This window comes from Rana temporaria, chromosome 12 (assembly GCF_905171775.1).
Source record: "Rana temporaria chromosome 12, aRanTem1.1, whole genome shotgun sequence".
Taxonomy (NCBI): domain Eukaryota; kingdom Metazoa; phylum Chordata; class Amphibia; order Anura; family Ranidae; genus Rana; species Rana temporaria.
In genome coordinates, this window is record NC_053500.1 from 20,143,311 (window position 1) to 20,165,714 (window position 22,404).

A 22,404-nucleotide genomic window follows, 5' to 3' on the forward strand; every position below is an offset into this window, starting at 1 on the left:
GTAAAGGAAGCTATTTAGGGGGGAAAAAAATTACTTTACAACCCCTTTAAGATAGAAATAAATAAAAATAATTGGCTTTTGTTGCAATATTTATTTTCTGTCCACAGCTCTCCCATGAAGTACTTATTTTCTACCACAAGATGTCCTCAGTCTGATGGCCAACACTATACAACACAATTCCTCTGAGCCAAGACTGTGCTGACCCACCTTTTAAATCTTACTACAGAGGGAATGCAGAAGCAGCACAGTAATGAGCTCATCTCTCTGTCTCTCCTCTTACTAGCACGCTTTTTTATCAGAACATGAACTTAGCATAGCAGCTTCTTCTTATGCTTCTTTCTTTGACACTCCAGCTCTGCTAAATAATGTCAGGAGCATGTAGCACTCCTGATCCCTGTTAGCTGCCAATATCATTCCAGCATTCTGGTGATGGCTGTGATACATTCTCCCAGTCTGTTTGTCCACCTGCAAGGTGATTTATGTGGCTGGGTGGAGACCAAACCTGATTTAAGCCAGCCAAGCCTGCAGTCTCATGCTTGTGATAGTGTGTGTAATATGTGCTCAAGCTTTATGACTCTCTGTCCTGCTTTGCTGTTTGGAGTCCCCTGTTTTTTTTTTACCTTGGATCAGATATTGACTATTCTCTTAACACTCTGCCTGCCTTTTGACTACAGATTGGACCAAGACTACTCAGAAACTTGCCTGCCTTGTACCTGTACAGTCATTAAACTGCTTGTCTGCCAACCACAAGTACCTGTTTGCTTTACTCAGTTTGCGCCTGCCCCGGTGTGGTAGCCAGACACTATACTATTGTGTATAAGACCTGGGGGCAACAAAGTTCTGGTAGAGAAAGGGGGGCTGCTATAGGTGAAGAACACAGAAGTTAACTATAGTGTCTGACCACCTGCGTTAGGGGTAAGCGTGACAAATATATCAAATTTACATGCTTACACTGCTTGCATTTAAAAAATGTATTAATGATGTATTACTGAATACAGAGCTTCATTAATTTGTACCTGTCAAGAGTTCAACCTAAAGGAAACCTGTATAGAAAAAAACTCATATGATGCCATTGCTAAAACCTCCTTCTGACAATGCTAGTTTGCTGTATGTAATAGTGATCCTGTGACATCAATACTTTGAGCCACTAATCCACAATAAATATGCAGATCTGACTTCAGCGAAGCAGCTCTTACTAATGACCAGAAAGCAGTGCAAAGCTTAAATGTTGACCAACTGAATTATAGACCAACTTACCACTTTAGTGGTAAACTCCGGTGCGTTGTCATTGACATCTGCAACAGTTATGATGGCCGTGGCTGTGTTGGATAATCCATGGTTTAAGTTTCCCTCCATATCTGTGGCTTGAATGACAACAGTGTACTGCTGGACTTTCTATGGAAAGAAATAGGTAGATAACATGGTGTCAGTGCAGACATTACATAAGCCATGCAAGGAATACAGCAAGGACCTATCACACCTTATGCAGTAATTACAGTCATTCAGAAATAAAAATGTGGTAGAATTGGGAATGCTGGTGGTGGCGATATCTCACCACTGAAATCTCTCAGCCATACAATATTAGGATCCATCTTACCATTAACCACAACAAGCTAAAATAAAGGTTTTAGGAGGACTCAGTCTTTAAATGAAATATAATCATCTCAAAAAGTTTACAATTCTGCAACGTTTTGCACCGGCAGCCCTAAACGCGGACACAATTAATGAGCACTTCCGCTACAAATTGAAGGATGGTGCGGGAGAACAGTAGTTTCTAATCAGGAATACATCCATATCATTGGTGTGATTGTCTGGTGGAGGCATTTATCATCTTCTGCAGAATTCCTTCAATAATGTAATTACGGATAAGATTGGAAAGTCAGTGTGGATGGATATTTATGCTGGAAGACTGTGCAGTCACAGGAAGCGGAGAGTAAATAATTAGTCTACGGTTGGATTAGCAGGCACGGGATTCTCTAGGGTCAGGAATTAGCCCCTAATAGCGCTTATTGTAGGATTGCAGAGGCTGAAAATGAATCCTGAAATGATGTTTACGGAAGGGAGACATCTGGGATACGTTGATGATGACATTAGCGAGTTAAGACGTTTGAAGAAGCAAAGCAAGTGTCACTTGGGGGCTGTGCCCCTTAACTGCCAAAAGAAGCATGGTAGACTGTGTGTTATTATTCATTCATGTTACAGACAGATTGTGAAGTTCTGTCCCTGGACATGGAAGTATGGGATCTTCACTAGCACACTTTGGCCTCGTACACACGATAGGTTAACCAGAGGACAACGGTCTGATGGACCGTTTTCATCGGTCAAAAACGATCGTGTGTGGGCCCCATAGGTTATTTAACCATCGGTTAAAAAAATAGCCAACTTGCTTTAAATTTAACCGATGGATTCCTAACCGATAGGTCAAAACCGATCGTTAGTAGGCACGACCATCGGTTAAAAATCCACGCATGCTCAGAATCAAGTCGACGCATGCTTGGAAGCATTGAACTTTGTTTTTTTCTGCACGTCGTTGTGTTTTACGTCACCGCGTTCTGACACGATCGGTTATTTAACCGATGGTGTGTGGGCGCGACGGACCATCAGTCAGCTTCATCGGTTAACCAAAGAAAACGGTCCATTCTCATCGGATGGGCCGATCGTGTGTACGAGGCCTTAGGTATAGTGGTAATTGTGTCCTTTATTCACATTATGCCCTGTGATGCCTGTTGCTTTATATGAAAAAGGACACAATTGTCAGTATTCAAAAGTGTGCCGGTGAAGATCCTTGTTTTTGTATGATTACATGGTGGCACCATCCACCAATTCAATACAACACCTTGGAGCTACAGGTTGGTGTGCCACAGTCATCAGCAGCTGCATTGGATAGCATGAGTAGCTAGGGAAGCTGGCGATTGGATAGTCAGCTTTAAATGCTGCTACAGATCCCTCAAGATTTCTGAGACACAGACCAATCACTGACTGAAATAAATTTTGTTCCGACTCATAGGAGGTCCATCCTGTGGACGAGAGGTGTCCTAGGTTGACTGTTCTTTCGGCTGATCCCATGTCATCCCCATACGCATCCAAGTTTAAGCCAGCAATAAAAGTAAAAAAAAAAAGACATGTCTAAACTGTTTATTTGAGCCAGTGAGAAAGAAGAAAATACTGCGTGCCTGGCTTTGTGTGCACTAAGTTGGGGAAATGGGACCTTCAAAGCCAGCGGCTCCTTTCTGGGTGTACTACATAGCTGTATGGTGATAAGGTAAGCCAAAACTAATATTTTAAAACATCAATGAATATAAAATACTATTTTTCTCTTCTTGATTCAGCCAAGAATTTGGGATTTTCTTTTACATTCCCTTATGGGGAGAACAATAAACAGGATATTGGAGAGGGGGAATCTCCCCAATGGGAACACAGACAGCAATAAAAACCTAACAGGGGTTCTAATCTCTCTCCACTCTGTCCAAAACTAAAAATAAGAATAATAAAAAAAGGTTGTTGCCTTTAGTCATACTTTAGGATCTTCCCCATAGGCTTGCTACATGGTGTATTCACAGGTGTAGCTAAAGCTGACATATTGAAGGAGCTGGGCTGAAAAAAAGCCAGCCCAACAGTCACTGCAGCTTCAGACACTGTTCGGGTATTCCACGGGCGCCAGCTGGCAGAATACAATAGCTGGCATCAGAACATTCACCCATCTATGCTGTTTGGCATGGCTGGGGGAACCTGTGAATTTTAATCTTGATCAGCCCACTGGGCTGAACATGCAAATTCTATATTTGTATGGCCGGCTTTAGTTCAGAAAGTAAAAAGAATCAGGTAGAGAGAACTTTTAGGTTGGAGAACATAAAGCATGATACACTGTGTAGAAGTCCCCTCATGATAGCAACTATAGCACCCTCCTTGATAGGTGCTAGGATTAGGTCAATTTAGTTTTGTCTCACTGTAGTGTGGCTGCGTTTGATTGTTCTGGCCTGTTCTATGTTTCATTGGCTGCTTCCCCCTGGATGGTCCAGAAGTGTTCTGGAAGTTGTTAGGCAGGAAAAGTCTAATCAGTGGCTGAGTATTCATACAGCCCTGGCCAATCCCTGGGGAGAGGTGCCCAGATGGTGACTGGGAGTCTGTATAAATACTCTAAACCAGAGAGCAGCCCTGGTTTTCCCTGAGATCACAGCCAAGGGGGGCTGGGCTGCTAGCCCCCTAGGCAATTCTGCCATGTGCTTGCGGGTTGTCACGGCCTCATTGTGGCTAGCTGGAAGCCTGCTGTGCTGAGAGTTTGCTAAAGCTGACTGAATGACTTTTGTCTGAGGATCTAGTCTGGGACCATGGGGTGAAAGTGTCTGGAGGATATTAGAAGGAGGCAACCAATTTTGTCAAGGACGTTTGTGATACAGACTGGTGAGAGAGATCTTAGAGACTGTGTGCAGTTGCCATCCCTCTTGTGCTAGAATCAGCGGGTATAAAGAGGACATAGTGGCCAGTGTCCTGAAGAGCTCAGTCTATTTAATTCTTAGTGAAAGGAATTTGCTTGGACTGTACATAGAGGAACATAAATCTCAAGTTGCTACTACAAAGCTCAGTCCACCCTTTACTTGTGCAAGGACTTATTTTCAAATTGGGTTACTGGAGTATCCTACCATTACTCACTATCTATCCAAGTTCCTATTAAAGCATCATAAAAAGCATACCCCTAGATTGGGCCTGAGCTGTGTGTGTGGCTGCGAGGAAACTACGGGGAAAAGCATCCGGGCAATCTACTTATCGGCTCCTACGAGGGTAGCTCTACACAACAAAGAAAAAATGATTGAGGCTTGTCCCTTTAATTCTGCCATAATGCCAATTAGGAGCCAGCTATGAGCCTCATAAGCCTCAGCTCCCGAATGACATGACCACGTGATGAACCCATACAGGGGTCCATTACAACCCCTCCTGAAATCCAGTGTAAATCAATGTTTCTAATCCAGGTCGGCTTCTCTTCCGGTGTGTCTGAACTGTGAGTGAACCGAGCAGTGTTCCCGATGTGCCGAGCTCAGGCTGACGGGGGGGATCGTAACATCGTACACTGAATTCTACATCTATCATATCCCTTGCTTATATTCCATCATCGTCCTGGCCTGGCTAAAAATATGAAACCAGAATTGAAATTGTAATCAAAATGTGCAGAAACAGATGGCTTCTTATACCTCACATACTTCAGCTGTACTGCTTGGACCTTGAAGAAGGGGACACAAACCCGAAAGCTCGTTCATGAATAATTATATGTTAGTGCAAATAAAAAAAATGAAAAAAAGTTTCACGGACAGTACTCAATTTTCTCTATACTTCACATAAAAAGTTTAAATATTGAAGATAGTTAAATCGAGTAATGTGCAGACATAAAAAAAAGGAGCAGTGATGTCTAATGAGAAAGCTGCTTCATTGCAACCTGCCTTCATAGTCCTCCCTGTAAACAGCATGTACAAGTCAGTCTACACTCCAATTTCTAGCTCTCACTCAGTGGTCTACTGCCAGGGGCGGGACAAGGCATGGGCAAGAGGGGCTTCTGCTCTGGGCACTGTGGTATCATGTGGAGGGGGGGGGTTGCAGTTTGGCATCTTTGCCCTGGGCTCTAGATGACCTTGTATCGGCACTGGCCACCACACCATACTGGATGGGAAGGATTGGAATAGGAAAGAGCCCGGGCATTTAATTTGTTTCTTGCCAAATACAAGGGGCTAGATTCAGATAGATTAGCGGATCTTTAGATCCGTGTAATCTATCAGATTTACGATCCGCCGGCGCAAATTTGAGAGGCTAGTGCTGTATTCAGAAAGCACTTACCTCGAAACTTGCGCCAGCGGATCGTAAGTCCCCCGGCGGAATTCAAATTCCGCGGCTAGGGGGAGTGTAGTATTTAAATCAGGCGCGTCCCTGCGCTGATTTAAATGCGCATGCGCCGCCGGCTAAATTTCCCAGCGTGCATTGCTCCAAATGACGTTGCTAGGACGTCATTGGTTTCGGCGTGAACGTAAATTACGTCCATCCGTATTCGCGACCGACTTACGCAAACAACGTAAAAATTTAAAACTCGCGCGTGAACGACGGCCATACTTAACATAGCATACGCCGCATATAGCAGGGGTAACTATCCGCCGGAAAAAGCCGAACGCAAACGACGTAAAAAAAAAGCGACGGGCGGGCGTTCGTTTCTGAATCGGCGGATCTCCTCATTTTATATTCGTCGCATATACAAATGGAAGCGCCACCTAGCGGCCGGCGGGAGATTGCAGCCTTAGATCCGACGGTGTAAGTCACTTACACCTGTCGGATCTAAGGGAGATCTATGCGTAACTGATTCTTATGAATCAGTCGCATAGCTCTGACCGTCGGATCTCAGAGATACAACGGCGTATCAGGAGCTACGCTGTCGTATCTCTATCTGAATCTCCCCCAAGGTGAGTAAGTGGAACCCTGCAGGTACAAAGCAGGGAAGAAGAGACAATTGTAGTGGATAAAGAGATACAGGAAAACAGTCCTGTAGATAAAGTAAAGGTTTCTTTTTCACTTAGAAAAAAAGAAAACCGTTGCGCACTTACCCTTTTCCATCGTATGTATAGAATTTGAGAATGAAATTCTGATTAGTTTTATTAATTAGAATTCATTTAGTGGTAATGAATAATAGACGTTCTCCCTAATAATGACCCGCACAGACAGCAGTGGGATCCCGAACTGCATCAGACATACTGTAACTGTCATCCTCGATTGCATCAGGACCCCCCTTGGCAGGCAGAAGGGACATTCCTCACTGCAACAAGACCCCCTGCAATAGAAGTAACATCCCTGGCTACATCAGAAGGACATGTAGCCAGAAGGCATCCCCCCAAGTGGATCAGGACTCACTGCAAGCGAATGTTGCCCCCCGACAATATCAGGACTCCCTCCATACATATGCGGCAACCCAACTACATCAGCACTCCCTGCAACAAACCAGGCAACTCTAATCGATTAGGACTCCCTAAGGCATAAGTGGCATCCCCGGCTGTAGTAGGACCTCTGCTGACAGAAGGGGCATCCCCAACTGAATCATTATCAACTGCAAAAAGACTTGGCAAACCTTTGATCGGCTACGTCCTTTCCTTTTCTCAATGAAAGGAAAATTTCCTTGAGATTTTTCCAACAAGATTTAACATCTGAAACACCGGCTTCAGCTGCTTAAAGAAAATGTTCCCCCAACGTTTCATATTCCTGATATGTGCCTGTTGTACCATGTACTTGTATGAGAAATTCTCCTGTTCTCTTTGCATTGCTTCCTTGTGTGCTCCTGCCAGTCCCTCTGCTTTCCTATTAATAACTGACCTCACTAAAGCATGAGAGCACATCGAGATTAGTTTTATGGCTGTGCTGGGAGACTTTGCATGGCACATGGTTATATTTGGATGCTGGTTTTAACCGTTTCCCGACCAGCCGCTACAGGAATACTGTGGCAGGTTTGCTCCCCTGGGCGAGCCAAGGTAGCTGTACGTCGGCTCTTTAAGATGCTGTAACAGTGTGTCACCCGGAGCCGATGTGCGTGCTCGATGGACGCGATGCCTGCCGGGCACTGGGTGTGATCGCTTGTGACAGAGAGAGAACCAGGACCTGTGTGTATAAACACACAAATCCTGGTTCTGTCAGGGGAGAGGAGACATATCGTGTGTTCCTACTAAGTAGGAACAACGATCTCTCTCCTCCTCTAGTCAGCCACATTCCTCCCACAGTTAGAACACACATAGGGAACAGAGTTAACCCCCTTGATTGCCCCTAGTGTTAACCCCTCGATCGCCCTAGTGTTAACCCCTTGATCGCTCTAGTGTTAACCCCTTCCCTGCCAGTGACATTTATACAGTAAAACTGTCAGTTTTTTTTGTTTATAGTGCAAAAAATAAAAACCGCAGAGGTGATCAAATACCACCAAAAGAAAGCTATATTTCTGGGCAAAAAAAGGACATACATTTTTTTGGGTACAACGTCACACGACCGCGCAATTGTCAGTTAAAGCAACGCAGTGCCCAGTCAGGAAGGGGGCAAATCCTCCCGTGGCTGAAGTGGTTAAACAGGTCCTCTTTGCTGGCTGACACGTTGAATATTGGGGTAGCTGAACATTGTATGGAGATTTTCTTCTACAGACTTGCTTTCTCTTGAGGACCGGCTCAGCTTGTACTCCTGTGAAGCCGTCACTATACTTTGCGTCGACAGAAAAGCTCTCCTCTTATCTCTCAAGGTGTATTCTTGCTGAGATCCTTGTCTAACATTTTATTGTAACACTTGTCCTTGTGTACCTGCTCTGGGACTTCCCCTAACAAACCCCCCCCATCCCATCCTACAGACACAGGGAATAATGGCGTTTTCCCTGCGGGAACAAATCAGGTTTGTGTGAGAGCTGGTGATGACTACGGGGAACTGGGGATAGGAAGCATTACTGATTTCAGCAGGCACAGCTCCATCCAATTCCGATGAAAGGTTTTGTGTTATGCAAGGAATGCCTAGGATGACGCTCACGCTATCTCTTGGGGGTTTCTTTTTTTTTTCTTTGAGGTATGCACTCAAAGGCCAATAGAGATTCCATTAAGATTCCAATGCGGAAGGCGGCCTGATTACATTATATCACATTTAACAATGAAGGTGTTAATCACACATGATGGTGCAATGTATCGGCTGAACACAAATGCATTTCACGCTGGAAGGTGCTTAATCCAAGAACTCAGAGCCTCGGAGTCCCACCGAGCGTGAAACCCATCTGAGCATTCATTTGCTGTATGATGCCATTATCTGTAACTAATCTCCACATTACTACCCGTCTTCTTTTATTTACTCTTCACTGCCTTCACACTGTCTTTAAAGGGGACTTGTGACCCCCAATATAACAGAAAACCCGAAGTACTTGTGATAGACATGGCCAGATTACTGTTCTATGTGTCGCATGTGTACAACACCTCTCTTTACAGAGCGTTACCTGATTAAGGGGTCTTGCGTGGCTCCAAAACGTTGGTTTCTGCTGTAATGATATGATCGCTGATTAAAGCTTTGGACCAATTTTTGGAGATCTTGGAGTGTTGGTGACATTACCAAAAGTATTCGGACACCTGCCTTTACAAGCACATGAACTTTAATGGCATCCCAGTCTTAGTCCGTAGGGTTCAATATTGAGTTGGCGCCACCCTTTGCAGCTATAACAGCTTCAACTCTTCTGGGAAGGCCGTCCACAAGGTTTAGGAGTGTGGGGATGTTTGACCCTTCTTCCAGAAGCGCATTTGTGCGGTCAGGCATTAATGTCTCCACTCTATTTCCTCCCAAAGGTGTTCTATTGGGTTGAGGTCAGGACTCCTCCACCCCAAACTCACTTATCCATGTATTTATGGACCTTAGGTGTGCAGTCATGTTGGAACAGGAAGGGGCCGTCCCCAAACTGTTCCCACAAAGTTGGAAGCATGAAATTGTCCAAAATGTCTTGGTATGCTGACGCCTTAATTAATGCCGCGTACACACCATCACTTTATGTGATGAAAAAAAACGACATTTTCTGTAAAGCAAAAAACGACATTTTTGAAACTTCTATTTTCAAAAACGACGTTGCCGTTTTTTCACAATGCTCTAGCAAAGCGAGGTTACATTCACCACTTTTTTCCATTGAAGCTCGCTTCATAACTAGCTTCTGGGCATGCGCGGGTTTAAAAACGTCGTTTTTTGCTACACATGGTCAATTTCTGTGAAGTAAAAAACTACGTTTTGAAAAACGACATCATCAGAGGTATGGCTTTTTGACTGCAATTCTTCCACTTCCGGACAGACTTCTCCGGAACAGTAGATGGATGTACCTGGATCCAACTGGTTTCCAGTTCTGTTCTGATGGCACTGCTTGACATCTTCCGATGTCAAAGAGAAGTAAGCATGATGGGCAAGATTCTCAAAAGAATTACGAAGGTGTAACTCAGGAAACACCGTCGTATCTCTGTTTTTGGCCCCGGGTATCTATGCGAGTGATTCCTAGAATCATTTTCGCATAGATACGGCCAAGATCCAACAGGTGTAAGTCACTTACACCGTCGGATCTTAGATGTAATGCGACGCCGGCCGCTAGGTGGCGTTTACGTTCAGTTCTCATTTGACTATGCAAATGAGCCTGATACGCCGATTCCTGAACGAATTTTCGTTGCGTAGTCGTCGCTTACGTCGTCTCCGTAAGCGTAAGGTTACCCCTGCTATATGAGGGGTAACCTTACACCAGTCCGCCGTATGCCATGTTAAGTATGGCGTCGGGTCAGCGCCGTCTTTTTCCGTCGGTTACCGAAGTCGTCCGCGAATACGACTTTACGTCAATGACGCTCACGTCGGCGTCATTGACGTTTTCCGTCGTGAGCTGGAGAATGCGCACTGGGCTCTTTTTCCGCCCGGCGCATGCGCAGTTCGATCGGTGCGGGGGCACGCTTAATTTGAATACAAGCCGCCCCCTTTGAATTACGCGGCCATATGCTGGGCCATTTACACTACGCCGCCGCAAATTACGGAGCAAGTGTTTGGGGAATACGGCACTTGCTCCAGTAAGTTGCGGTGGCGTGGTGTAAATGGATTACGCTACGCTACGCCCAAATGTATGTGAATCTGGGGCCCTGTCTTGTTTGTAACCCGGGGGCCCCTTGTACTTGGTATAATTATTTAATTTACACCCAACGCTAATCCTACAAAATCCCTGACTTTGTGCAAGTGCTTATAAGAATTGATGTTGGTTTGAAGGCAAAGTGTGGTCACACCAAATATTGATTTGATTTCGATTTTTCTTCAGTTCTCTCACTTTGCATTTTGCAAATTGATAAAAAAAAAATAAATAAAATAAAAATATATATTTTTCAAAGCATTTTTACTTTACAGCATTTGTTCACACCTGTCTAAAACCTTTGTACAGTACTGTATATATAATATATATAGATACATATAAATTCATGCTATAAAACTTCAATTATTATTGAAGTCATATGCAATTTGACTTCAAAGGTGTAATAACAGTTATGTGTCTGTGCTAATTAGCAGCTGTCCAAGCTCCTAGGAAGCAGGTCTCTAAATGGCCATAATCTCTGACATGCTCATATTTCTTGGCCAAATACGTGCAGGAAAAAAAGTCAGATATTGAGTTTAAATGTCTCATTTGGATTTCCTGCAGAAAACCGCCACTTAATTATTTCCGCTATCTGGAGGTGAGAAAGGTGGGTTCGATAAATCCCATTGGTTAGGCAGCAAAAGAAAAAGTCATATTCCAACAAACAATACCTATTCTGCGTATTTACTTTCTGCTCCTTCGGAGATCATGGAAGCTTGTTCCCGGGTGATAATTATATGCGGGTTTCAATCACACTAAATACTCGCTATGCATCAGTGACAACAGCGACGTGTCTTTGTGGTGTTCACAGCATGAGCACTGCCACCCAAATCAGAATCTGATGAATAAATTAATTAAAGCAGATAATGAGCGATAATGATGTTCATTAGCGAGAGGACCAAGTCCGAGTCCTCTCTACCTTTTGTAGTGATTATGTGCAGGCACACAGCTTGGTTCAGCCGAATACAAGTACCAGCGCTCAGAGTTTTTGGAGCACAGAGGTGTCGGAAGAATGAGGCCACTCATTTACATCGGTAATATCAGCCTTTAGAGACACAATCAGCTTTTTTTCCCCCCAGGCCAGGGGTTGTCTGGGCAAGAACTGGAGACCCCACTCTAATCCGGAGCAGTCAGATCAGACGGTTGCCTGATAGGCTCAAAGTTCTAAGAGGCCATCATGCAAACTAAGTACTTGAAATGAAGTCTTCTCAACAAATCTCAATAATGGGGTCAGAGACGGAAATAGAAACTTGACAGAAATTGTCATTATTTCTGATTTTGTCCAAGAATATAGGTTTCTGACTGAAGCTGGGTCCTTGACCTGCACTACAGCCTTTCAATGGATAAAAAAAGACCAGCAGCACACAAAGTAGGCCATCCTTCTCTTCCCTCTTCCTGTAATCATGCTCAATTGGTTTGACGGACAGTATTCTGTAAAGTAGGGGTTAAAACTGGCTGTTGCAAAACTACAAGTCCCATCATGCCTGTGGGAGTCATGCTTGTAGCTGTCAGTCTTGCAATGCCTCATGGGACTTTCTGGAGGGCCACCAGTTTGAGACCACTGCTGTAACACATTTGCACCCCAATTGACTTGGGGTGCTACCCCTCCCTCTCTCAATTATTATAGAAACAAATTTAAAGATGGACTCCAGGGAAAGGAAGATTTCTCCCTTGTAGAGGGGCTGCCACCCACAGTGCAAGGGTTAGAACTCTTTTAGGTCTAAGGGGGAACAAAAAGCTGGCATGCTCCTTGCAGGCTGTAAGACCGGTTCCCAACACCCTCTCCCCTACGGTACAGCATTCTCAGGTCCTCTACTGTCAATAATCCCAATGCAGAGACCATAGCCTGTATTGGGTGTGAGGGCATTCCTTCTCCCTGCTCTCACCCCTATTGCACCCATGACTCACTGCCAATGTACCAATGCCTACTTCTGTTCTCAACGAATGGACACACTTTTGCTAACATACTTTAAAATCACAGGATTAAAGCCTTTTGACTGACTCAAGGTGAGTTGTGGAACCCATTCCCAGTGCTCTGAGTATAAGGGTTCCCTCAGGTTATATATAGGTACAAGCAGGGCTGGAGCAAAGGTTTTTGACATCCTAGTCGAAACCAAGTTTTGCCGCCCACTTTTGGCTCCACCCCTGTCTTCATCCCCTTTTCCTTGCCCATGTAAACTCCATCTTTTTAATGAAGCAACCATCAAATGCAGCCTCACCAGTGCCCATCAAATGGAGCCTGACCTGCGCCCATCAAATGGAGCCTCACCAGCGCCCATCAAATGGAGCCTCACCAGCGCCCATCAAATGCAGCCTTACCAGCGCCCATCAAATGCAGCCTCACCAGCGCCCAACAAATGCAGCCTCACCAGCACCCATCAAATGCAGCCTCACCAGCGCCCATCAAATGCAGCTTCACCAGCGCCCATCAAATGGAGCCTCACCAGCGCCCATCAAATGGAGCCTCACCAGCGCCCATCAAATGCAGCCTCACCTTCGCCCATCAAATGGAGCCTCACCGGCGCCCATCAAATGGAGCCTCACCAGCGCCCATCAAGTGGAGCCTCACCGTCGCCCATCAAATGGAGCCTGACCTGCGCCCATCAAATGGAGCCTCACCAGCGCCCATCAAGTGGAGCCTCACCGTCGCCCATCAAATGGAGCCTCACCAGCGCCCATAAAGTGGAGCCTCACCGTCGCCCATCAAATGGAGCCTCACTGTCGCCCATCAAATGGAGCCTCACCAGCGCCCATCAAATGGAGCCTCACCAGCGCCCATCAAATGGAGCCTCACCAGCGTCCATCAAATGGAGCCTCACCAGCGCCCATCAAATAGAGCCTCACCAGCGCCCATCAAATGGAGCTTCACCAGCGTCCATCAAATGCAGCCTCACCAGTGCCCATCAAATGGAGCCTCACCAGCGCCCATCAAATGAAGCCTCACTAGCACCCATCAAATGGAGTCTCACCAGCGCCCATCAAATGGAGCTTCACCAGCGTCCATCAAATGCAGCCTCATCAGCGTCCATCAAATGGAGCCTCACAAGCGCCCATCAAATGGAGCCTCACAAGCGCCCATCAAATGAAGCCTCACAAGCGCCCATCAAATGGAGCCTCAACAGCGCCCATCAAATGGAGCCTCACCAGCGCCCATTAATGAATATTTGCTTGCTTCCATTTATTCGGGAGTCAGGACACAGACACAGTCCTTCCCCGCCGCTGCGCCTCTGACACTATGTGGGAACGGAGTGGCGGCTGCCTGCTGATGCTGAGACTTAGTTGATTGCTGCAGAGAGAAGAGAGTAGGAACCCCAGTAGCTGGGCGTCCTAGGCGGCAGCTTAGTTTGCCTAATGGTAGCACCGGCCCTGGGTACAAGCAGGCTACTCGTGGGTTGCTGCTTATTTATTAGGTTTGGGATATGTGTATTTACTGTAAAAATCATGTCAAATAGGTCAATTTATGTACTGAATAGGATTCTTCATGAGGAAGCTTGTAAATGTCAGCACTTTATAAAGTAACCTCAGTAATTAAAGTTTACTGGTCCTTTAATTCTCATAAACCATACCTGGATAAATACACAGCATTAAGTCTTCATTTCTCGGATCCAAAGTGCCTCATTCATCTCCTGCCAATTAGTCCATAAATAACCCAATTAGTAAGAAACTTGAGATGAATGAGGCTGGAAGCGGGGACATCTAAGTCTACGCACGCTGGAGTAGAGTCAGTGAGGACCTATAACGCTAATTTAAGAGTCTCCTGACATTTGTAATTAGGTACAAATGCTACATTTACATAGTTCTCCGTAATTAGACATCTCAACAATTATGTAACCGGCTTGTTTGGATTGACGTTCTCCCTTTTTCCGTAATCATTTAGTAAGATCTCAGAGGACCAGGTAAGGAATAGTGGAATACAAAAATTCTGGTGGACGGGTACCAGATCAATTCAATGTTTGGGAGAGTTTCTATACATGGTCCTAGATGAGGTGTCACTAAAAATGGCAGTACATAAGCCAAGTATAAGACTGATTAGGCGTACTGTTAGACAAACCCATAAGTGTGCACAGCCTAATGGATTAGGGCAGGCATGTCCAAAGTCCGGCCCGCCGGCCTGGTTATCTAAACCAGCTATTTTCAACCAGTGTGCCGCAGGATCAGGGGAGAGAAGGGCTGTCAGATGAGCCCATTTCCCTGCCGAACTATACATGCATGATGGCACTGTGAGAACCGTCAGCCTCAATAGTGAAAGTAAACAGTGCAGGGAAATGTGCTGCGCTCTCTGCTTCCCCCTACAGTGCAGTACCCGGCAAGTTACTGTGCTAATGTTTAAGTCTGTGAAACCTGATGTATTGGGGGGGGGCTCTCTGTGCACCGTGATGTATGGGGGGGGGCTCTCTGTCCACCCTGATGTATGGGGGGGCTCTCTGTGCACCCTGATGTATGGGGGGGGGGCTCTCTGTGCACCATGATGTATGGGGGGGCTCTCTGTGAACCCTGATGTATGGGGGGGCTCTCTGTGCACCCTGATGTATGGGGGGAGGGCTCTCTGTGCACCCTGATGTATGGGGGGAGGCTCTCTGTGCACCCTGATGTATGGGGGGGGGGGCTCTCTGGGGACCCTGATGTATGAGGGGGGGCTCTCTGGGGACCCTGATGTATGGGGGAGGCTCTCTGGGGACCCTGATGTATGGAGGAGGCTCTCTGGGGACCCTGATGTATGGGGGGAGGCTTTCTGGGGACCCTGATGTATGGGGGAGGCTCTCTGGGGACCCTGATGTATGTGGGGAGGCTCTCTGGGGACCCTGATGTAAGGGGGGCTCTCTGTGGACCCTGATGTAAGGGGGAGGCTCTCTGGGGACCCTGATGTAAGTGAAGGAGGCTCTTTGGGGACCCTGATGTATGGGAGGAGACTCTGGGGACCCTGATGTATGGGGGGGGGGCTCTCTGGGGACCCTGATGTAAGGAAGGGTTCTCTGGGGACTCTGATGTATGGGAGGGGGCTCTCTGGGGACCCTGATGTATGGGAGGGGGCTCTCTGGGGACCCTGATGTATGGGAGGGGGCTCTCTGGGGACCCTGATGTATGGGAGGCGGCTCCCTGGGGACCCTAATTTATGGGAGGGGGCTCTCTGTGGACCCTTATGTATGGGAGGGGGCTCTCTGTGGACCCTGATGTATGGGAGGGGGCTCTCTGTGGACCCTGATGTAAGTGGGGGAGGCTCTTTGGGCACCCTAATGTATGGGGGGGGGGAGACTCTGGGGACCCTGATGTATAGGGAGGAGACTCTGGGGACCCTGATGTATGGGGGGAGGCTCTCTGGGGACCCTGATGTAAGGGAGGGCTCTCTGGGAGCATTCGCCTGTGTGTCGGGAACGAGTACGACAAAGGCAAGAGAATTCTTGTTGGGCAGTGTATTAGTGCTCGAACAAACACACTTAGACCGAATTTTAATGGTTCAAAGAATGTCAGGCAAAATGGTCGGCCCTCATGCATGTTCACTTCATCAAATCTGGCCCTCTTTGAAAAAAGTTTGGCCACCCCTGGATTAGGGTGTGCACCCCAATTCTCAAACATGTGTGTGTATATTTGTATATATGTGTACATACATACATACACACGCTTATAAATAAATGTAAATGTAAACAAACATTGTAAAATGTATAAACCAGTTTCCGCCCATCTTATAGCAAATCCCACCTAAAGCCATGCCCCCAACAAGGCCTAATCCTGGGGAATCTTGTGGTAACATTACAGAGGACTAGGTAAGGAACAGTGAATACAAATACTCTGGTGGAAGGAAGCAGACCGACACAATTTTGGAAACTTTTTCATATATGGCCATAGATCAGGTACAGAATTCAGATCTGTTTTTGACCTCAATGACTAAGCCCCATGGGCAGGACGAAATGTGTTGGTGGTGTGGCTAGGACGGAGATAGCCTGAGTCTACTATCACCCCTTTGATGCATGGGATGGCTTGGTGCGCGGCTTGTGGTTCATAATCTTGTTCTACGATATTATAAGCAGTTTAGACAAACTCTTCACCCAGCCTGCACCCTGGATGGAACTCACAGGACAGGACTGTACAAGCCGGACAGGGACATAAAGCTTTACCAAGTTCAGATTTGTTTTGTGTCACTACAAATGGCATTACACAGACCAAGTATAAATCCATGTACTCACGGGCCAGAATCTCGTCAGGAAAAAACCCTTGCTTTTCCTGACGAGATTCTTGGCAAGAATCTCTTGCCGCCTGAGTGTACAGACTCTCCTTTCAAAAGAACCACGGTTCTCTTGAAAGGCAGGAATGCAGTGACGTCATTGCGTACGACGAGCATGTGCTCATCACATTCGATGCCGTCGCCGCCATCTTGCTGCACCCTACCTATGCCCATTTTTCTCGTCTAGATTCTGGGCAGTTTTCTTGTCGAGAATCCTGAAAGCCTCGTACACACGTTCGGTATACTCGGCAACAAAGCTCTGCCAGCAGTTTTCTTGCTGGTTCTTGCCGAGTAAACCGAGCGTGTGTACGAGGCTTTAGACTTGGTAAGGTCTAGTTTAACAAAAATTGCCTGATGTATTTGGCATATTTAGACAACTGTGGTCACTACCTTCTGAGATTATGTTCCTGACACTCAATGGAGCTTAGAAAACGACTTGAATGAGTAGCAATACGTCATCAAATTATAGAACAGTCCAACTAAATGTGACTACTACCTACAGCATGATGTCAAATTCTAGATACATGACAACCAACTATGGCCTATCAATACACACTGACATATCCATACTAGATTTTCTTTACTCTGTAAGGCAATGGGAAATTTTAGACACTAGGGCCCAGATTCTCAAAGGAGATACGACGGCGTATCTCTGAGTCTGAGCGGTCGTATCTATGCGCCTGATTCTTAGAATCAGTTACGCATAGATTTCTATTAGATCCGACCGGCGTAAGTCTCTTACGCCGTCGGATCTTAACTGCATATTTACGCTAGCCGCTAGGTGGCGCTTCCGTTGTTTGCAGCGTCGAATATGCAAATGAGCAAGATACGCAAATTCACGAACGTACGCCCAGCCGACACAGTACAGATAGGCCATTTACGTTAGGCTTTTCCCGGCGTAAAGTTACCCCTGCTATATGAGGCGTACATGCGGCGTTCCAATGTTAAGTATGGACGTCGTTCCCGCATCGAATTTTGAAAATTTTACGTTGTTTGTGTAAGTCGTCCATGAATGGAGCTGGACGTCATTTACGTTCACGTCGAAACCAATACGTCCTTGCGGCCTACTTTGGAGCAATGCACACTGGGATATCGTCAATCACGTCGGGTCACAAGTTATTTACATAAAACACGCCCCCCTGTTCCACATTTGAATTAGGTGGGCTTACGCCGGCCTATTTACGATACGCCGCCGCAACTTACGAAGCAAGTTCTTTGAGAATACAGCACTTGCCCGTCTAAGTTGCGGAGGCGTCACGTAAATAGGATACGTTACGCCCGCACAAAGATACGCCGATCTAAGAGAATCTGGCCCTAGATTGGTGGTAATCTGACTACTGGGAGCGTTTACGGATCTTTGGAGCTCTTTCAGCACTCTGGTCAGCTCCCTCTATACATACAGTACAATGCTTGCCTGTTTCGTGGAGCACTTGGTCAGTGCTGAAGAACTTATTCCGCCAGCTTCAAACTGACTGGGAGAGGAAGAGGGAAGACTCTACAACCTTGTTACTTTTTTTTTCGGATGACCTTGAAGATCAGGAAATGACTATCTGATGTGTGTCAGGCTGAGCAAGAACAAAGGCAGGTGCCACACTGATCAATAAGGCAGATACGTGGCTTTTAAAGCACAGAGTTGGTTATCAGCTGGGGGTACAGAAAATAATAGACGCTATCTTGCATGCACCATGTTCCCAGCTGAATGAGCAGAGTTCTTTGTTCCAAGTCCTCCCTGCTCTAACAGGCCCCTTTCTTCCCACTCTCTTGCGCATGATGTAATTTAGCGATTGGGACGTGCGTTCCAGCGTCCATTGGTATTGCTCCCTCTCTGCTGTCATCTTGCTGAAGCCCTTGACGAGCGCACTTGTCTTATTCTCCTGACAGAGCGAGATACAGCAATCTGATCGCAGAGGCATCTGGGAAAAAAAAAAAAAAAAGGAGAAATCTTCCCCAAAGCTCTGCACAGTTGCGATATCCTGCAGCGCAGAGCAGCACCCCCAGCCAAATTCTGCAATGCAAGGTTACATACACTCACACTTTGGCATCCAGTAAAACGACTGACTTTGGATTTCACGCAAGTCTGGAAATGTTGAGGTTGATTTGTCATGGATTGACATTTTCCTTTTCATTTATTTAATTTGAGATATTTGTTTTAACTGCATATTTATTTTACTGCCATTGTTTTCCCAACTCCTGTCACTGAGGTGACACAGCTCAGTCTTCAGAAAGATGTGAAGACAAATCTAAATGAGAGTATGTGAAATAAACAGGATCTAATATCGAGAATATTATCATTACATGGAGTGTATTAACTGCATAAGGCCCCTTTCAGACGGACGGCTGTTTTGCCGAAGTAAAAAGTACTACCAATGTTTTGTGAAATTCAAGGCTCCAGGCACTGCGATTAGCTGCATTTGCACATTGCGATTACATGCGTTTACGTGCGTTTAATTGCGGCCGCGTTTAGCTGCGGTATTAATTTCCATAGCAACCCTTTTTATTTTTTGGGATTATGATGTGCTTCCTGTTGTTCTTTTTTTTTTCCAACGCTGCTATCCGCAGTTGACAAAAAAACCTGCGATTACCTGCAGTTATGTGCATATAGCTGTGCTACATCGCACCTGGACGCATTCAACTCTATTTTTTCTATTTGCACCAAACCGCATGTAAAGAAATCGCACGTAAACGCTGTGTGTGAATGGGGCCATAGGAAAACATTGTGTGCTTTTAGCTGCGGTAGAAAAATAGAAAATCCGCAGCTAAAATCACCATTCTATCCATCCGTCTGAAAGGGGCCTAAATGTCAGAATACAATACTGCTCACAATACCCTGCTCAGGACCCTCCTGATGCGGGATCACCCATTGTACACAAGCACGATATGCCCCTTCTTATCTTCGATCCTGTAAGTGTTTTTAATCATTTTTGGGGATATTAAACGTTTTTAATTCTGCACTTAGGCCTCGTACACACGACCGGATCTATCCGCTGGGTTTGATCCGCGGATCAGTTCCAGCGGACAAATCCGGTCGTCTGTACGGCCTAGCGGATATTTATCCGCGGAGATTCGTCCGGCCGATCGATTTCAAGCGGATAGAAATTTCTTAGCATGCTAAGAAATCTATCCGCTTGAATCGTGTCCAGCGGATTGATCCGGTCGTCTGTACAGACTCACCGGATCAATCCGTCCGCTCCCCTCCCTCGCATGCGTCGTAATGATTCGACGCATGCGTGGAAGTACTTACCTTCCAGCGTTGCGCACGTCGCCGCGTCATCGTCGCGGCGACGGCGCGACACGTCACCGCCGATGTATTCCACGCGGATTTTGTGTACAAGCCATCGGATCAAAATCCGGAGGAGGAATCTCCACTGGAAACGGTCCGGCGGACCGTTTCCAGCGGAGATCCCCTCGTCTGTACGAGGCCTTAGAGGCGCCTATTTCTTTTATCAACTTGTTCACTAAGGCTGGGTTCAGTTTTAGTTTCAGGTCCGAATTCAGGCAAAAATTTGGGCCTGATTCGTCCCTGAAACAGAGAACAGGGACACCCCGGACCCCTGCTGCAAGCTGATTGGTTTCTATGCACAGTTTGCACTCTCTAGTTTTAGTAAATCAACACCCTAGTGTCAGACAGGTATCACATTATTATTATTATTTAGGTACGTATATATCGCTGTTAATTTACGCAGCGCTTTACATATACATTGTACATTCACATTGGTCCCTACCCTCAAGGAGCTTACAATCTAAGGTCCCTAACTCACATTCATATACTAGAGCCAATTTTAAACAGAAGCCAATTAACCTATAAGCATGTCTTTGGAGTGTAGAAGGAAACCGGACTACTTGGAGGAATCCCACGCAGGCACAGAGAGAACATGCAAACTCCAGGCAGGTAGTGTCGTGGTTGGGATTCAAACCATTGACCCGTTTTTACTGCTAGGCGAAAGTGCTACCCACTACACCACCGTGCTGCACACATAAGGTAGAACTGAACAGGTCAGCCAAAGGGGCTGCAGGGAACAATTACAAAACGTTATCTTCTATGTGGTGTGTACGGTAGGCCATACATGGTGCAAAAATTTATTTGCATACTTCCCCCATCAACACTGACAGTGCTGACAGGGGAATCAACAATGATCTTTTCCCAGCGGGGGCATGCGAAAGAAGCTGCCCCCGCAGCGGGAGGACAGTAATGATTGCCAGCGGCTATAGCAGCCACTAGCAATAATCGCAGGAGAATTCGGCAGGCTGGCTATTCCCAAGTTGATTAATCAATTTGGTACATTCAGCCTGCCCAATAAAGTGTGAGTAAATGCCTATCTAAGACACTTACCTATAGGTAAGCCTATAATAAGGCATACCTATAGATACTGTAAATATATTTACTGTACATGCAGCTGGTAACGTCACCAGCACATGCGCTTTGAAGGAACGGCCACCCGGCCGTAGAATCGATGCATCTCAATGCAGCCTTGCACAATTCAGCATCGATTCGGGAGAGCGGCGCATCGAGTGCATGGATGACGTCATCCCGGCTCCCCCTGTCTTTCCTAGGACAGCCCTGCCAGCGCACTCTAAAGTTAAGACATATAACAGTCAGTCACTCTGTTTCATGTATTCCTTCCCACGCGTGTAGGGGGTTAATTTAAATTTTCAACCTTCACCTACTATGTAACTATTTATCAAAAGAACATCCAGAATGACAAACCCAAATAACAGATTATACAAATACCATGAGATGGAAGAAAATAAACACTTTGCTCAGCGACCCCCAAGCACGGGTATCAAAGAGCACCCATGGGCGTCCGCTCCATAGGGCAAGGAGGGGCAATTGATCCCCCCTGGAAAACTGAGAAGGTGTTGAAGAGTCTCGCGGCCACGGGCTGTCTGAGCAGTCTCGGGCCGGATGTCACACAAACACAGCGAGTGTACACAGGGGGAGGGAACCTGCTGTGACCCGGCCGTGCTGATGGTTGATCTGAGGTACTGAATAGGATGGGGGGAGGGGAGTTCCGTCTGTGCTGAAGGGGGGGTTTGTGCTGAATGGGGGTCCATCTGTGCTGAAGTGGGGGTTTGTGCTGAATGGAGGGGGCTGTGCTGAAGGGGGGGGTGCATATGTGCTGAATGGAGGGTCTGTGCTAAATGGAGGGGTCTGTGCTGAAGGGAGGGGTCTGTGCTGAAGAGGGGTCTGTACATTCTCTAGGCTATATTTATTTGGGCATGGAGTGAAGCTGAATTATCTCAAGAGCTATTTCACACTGCCAACTGGCCGCGTTATTGGTAAAGCGTTGCTAAAAAGTGCCGCTTTACCATCATTTTAGCTGCTCTATTCGGCCGCTAGCGGGGCGCTTTTAACCCCTGCTAGCGTTTGAAGAAGGGTTAAATGTGTATCGCCGCTGCGGAAGCGCCCCCTCTTGAAAAAATTTCAGCGGACGCCCATGAGAGCACCTAAGCCGTGTCCAATCATTAATGTGACGTGGCATAAACATTTGCACAATACACAAGTAGATGATAAACTGTACTTCTGTCCACAGCTGAAGGGCTACAGGTTGAGCACCCCTGTGATAAAGTATCC

The 22,404-nt window shown here is 46.3% G+C and overlaps 1 protein-coding gene across 2 annotated transcripts in view; it reads right to left on the reverse strand.

Moving 5' to 3' along the window:
* Positions 1-22,404, reverse strand: part of CDH4 (cadherin 4) — an 836,782-nt gene that overhangs the window by 64,793 nt on the left and 749,585 nt on the right. For both annotated transcript variants that reach the window (XM_040331280.1, XM_040331281.1), the window contains exon 8: positions 1,258-1,395. In XM_040331280.1, coding sequence (XP_040187214.1) covers positions 1,258-1,395 — 138 coding nt within the window. The remainder of the gene's footprint in view (positions 1-1,257; positions 1,396-22,404) is intronic.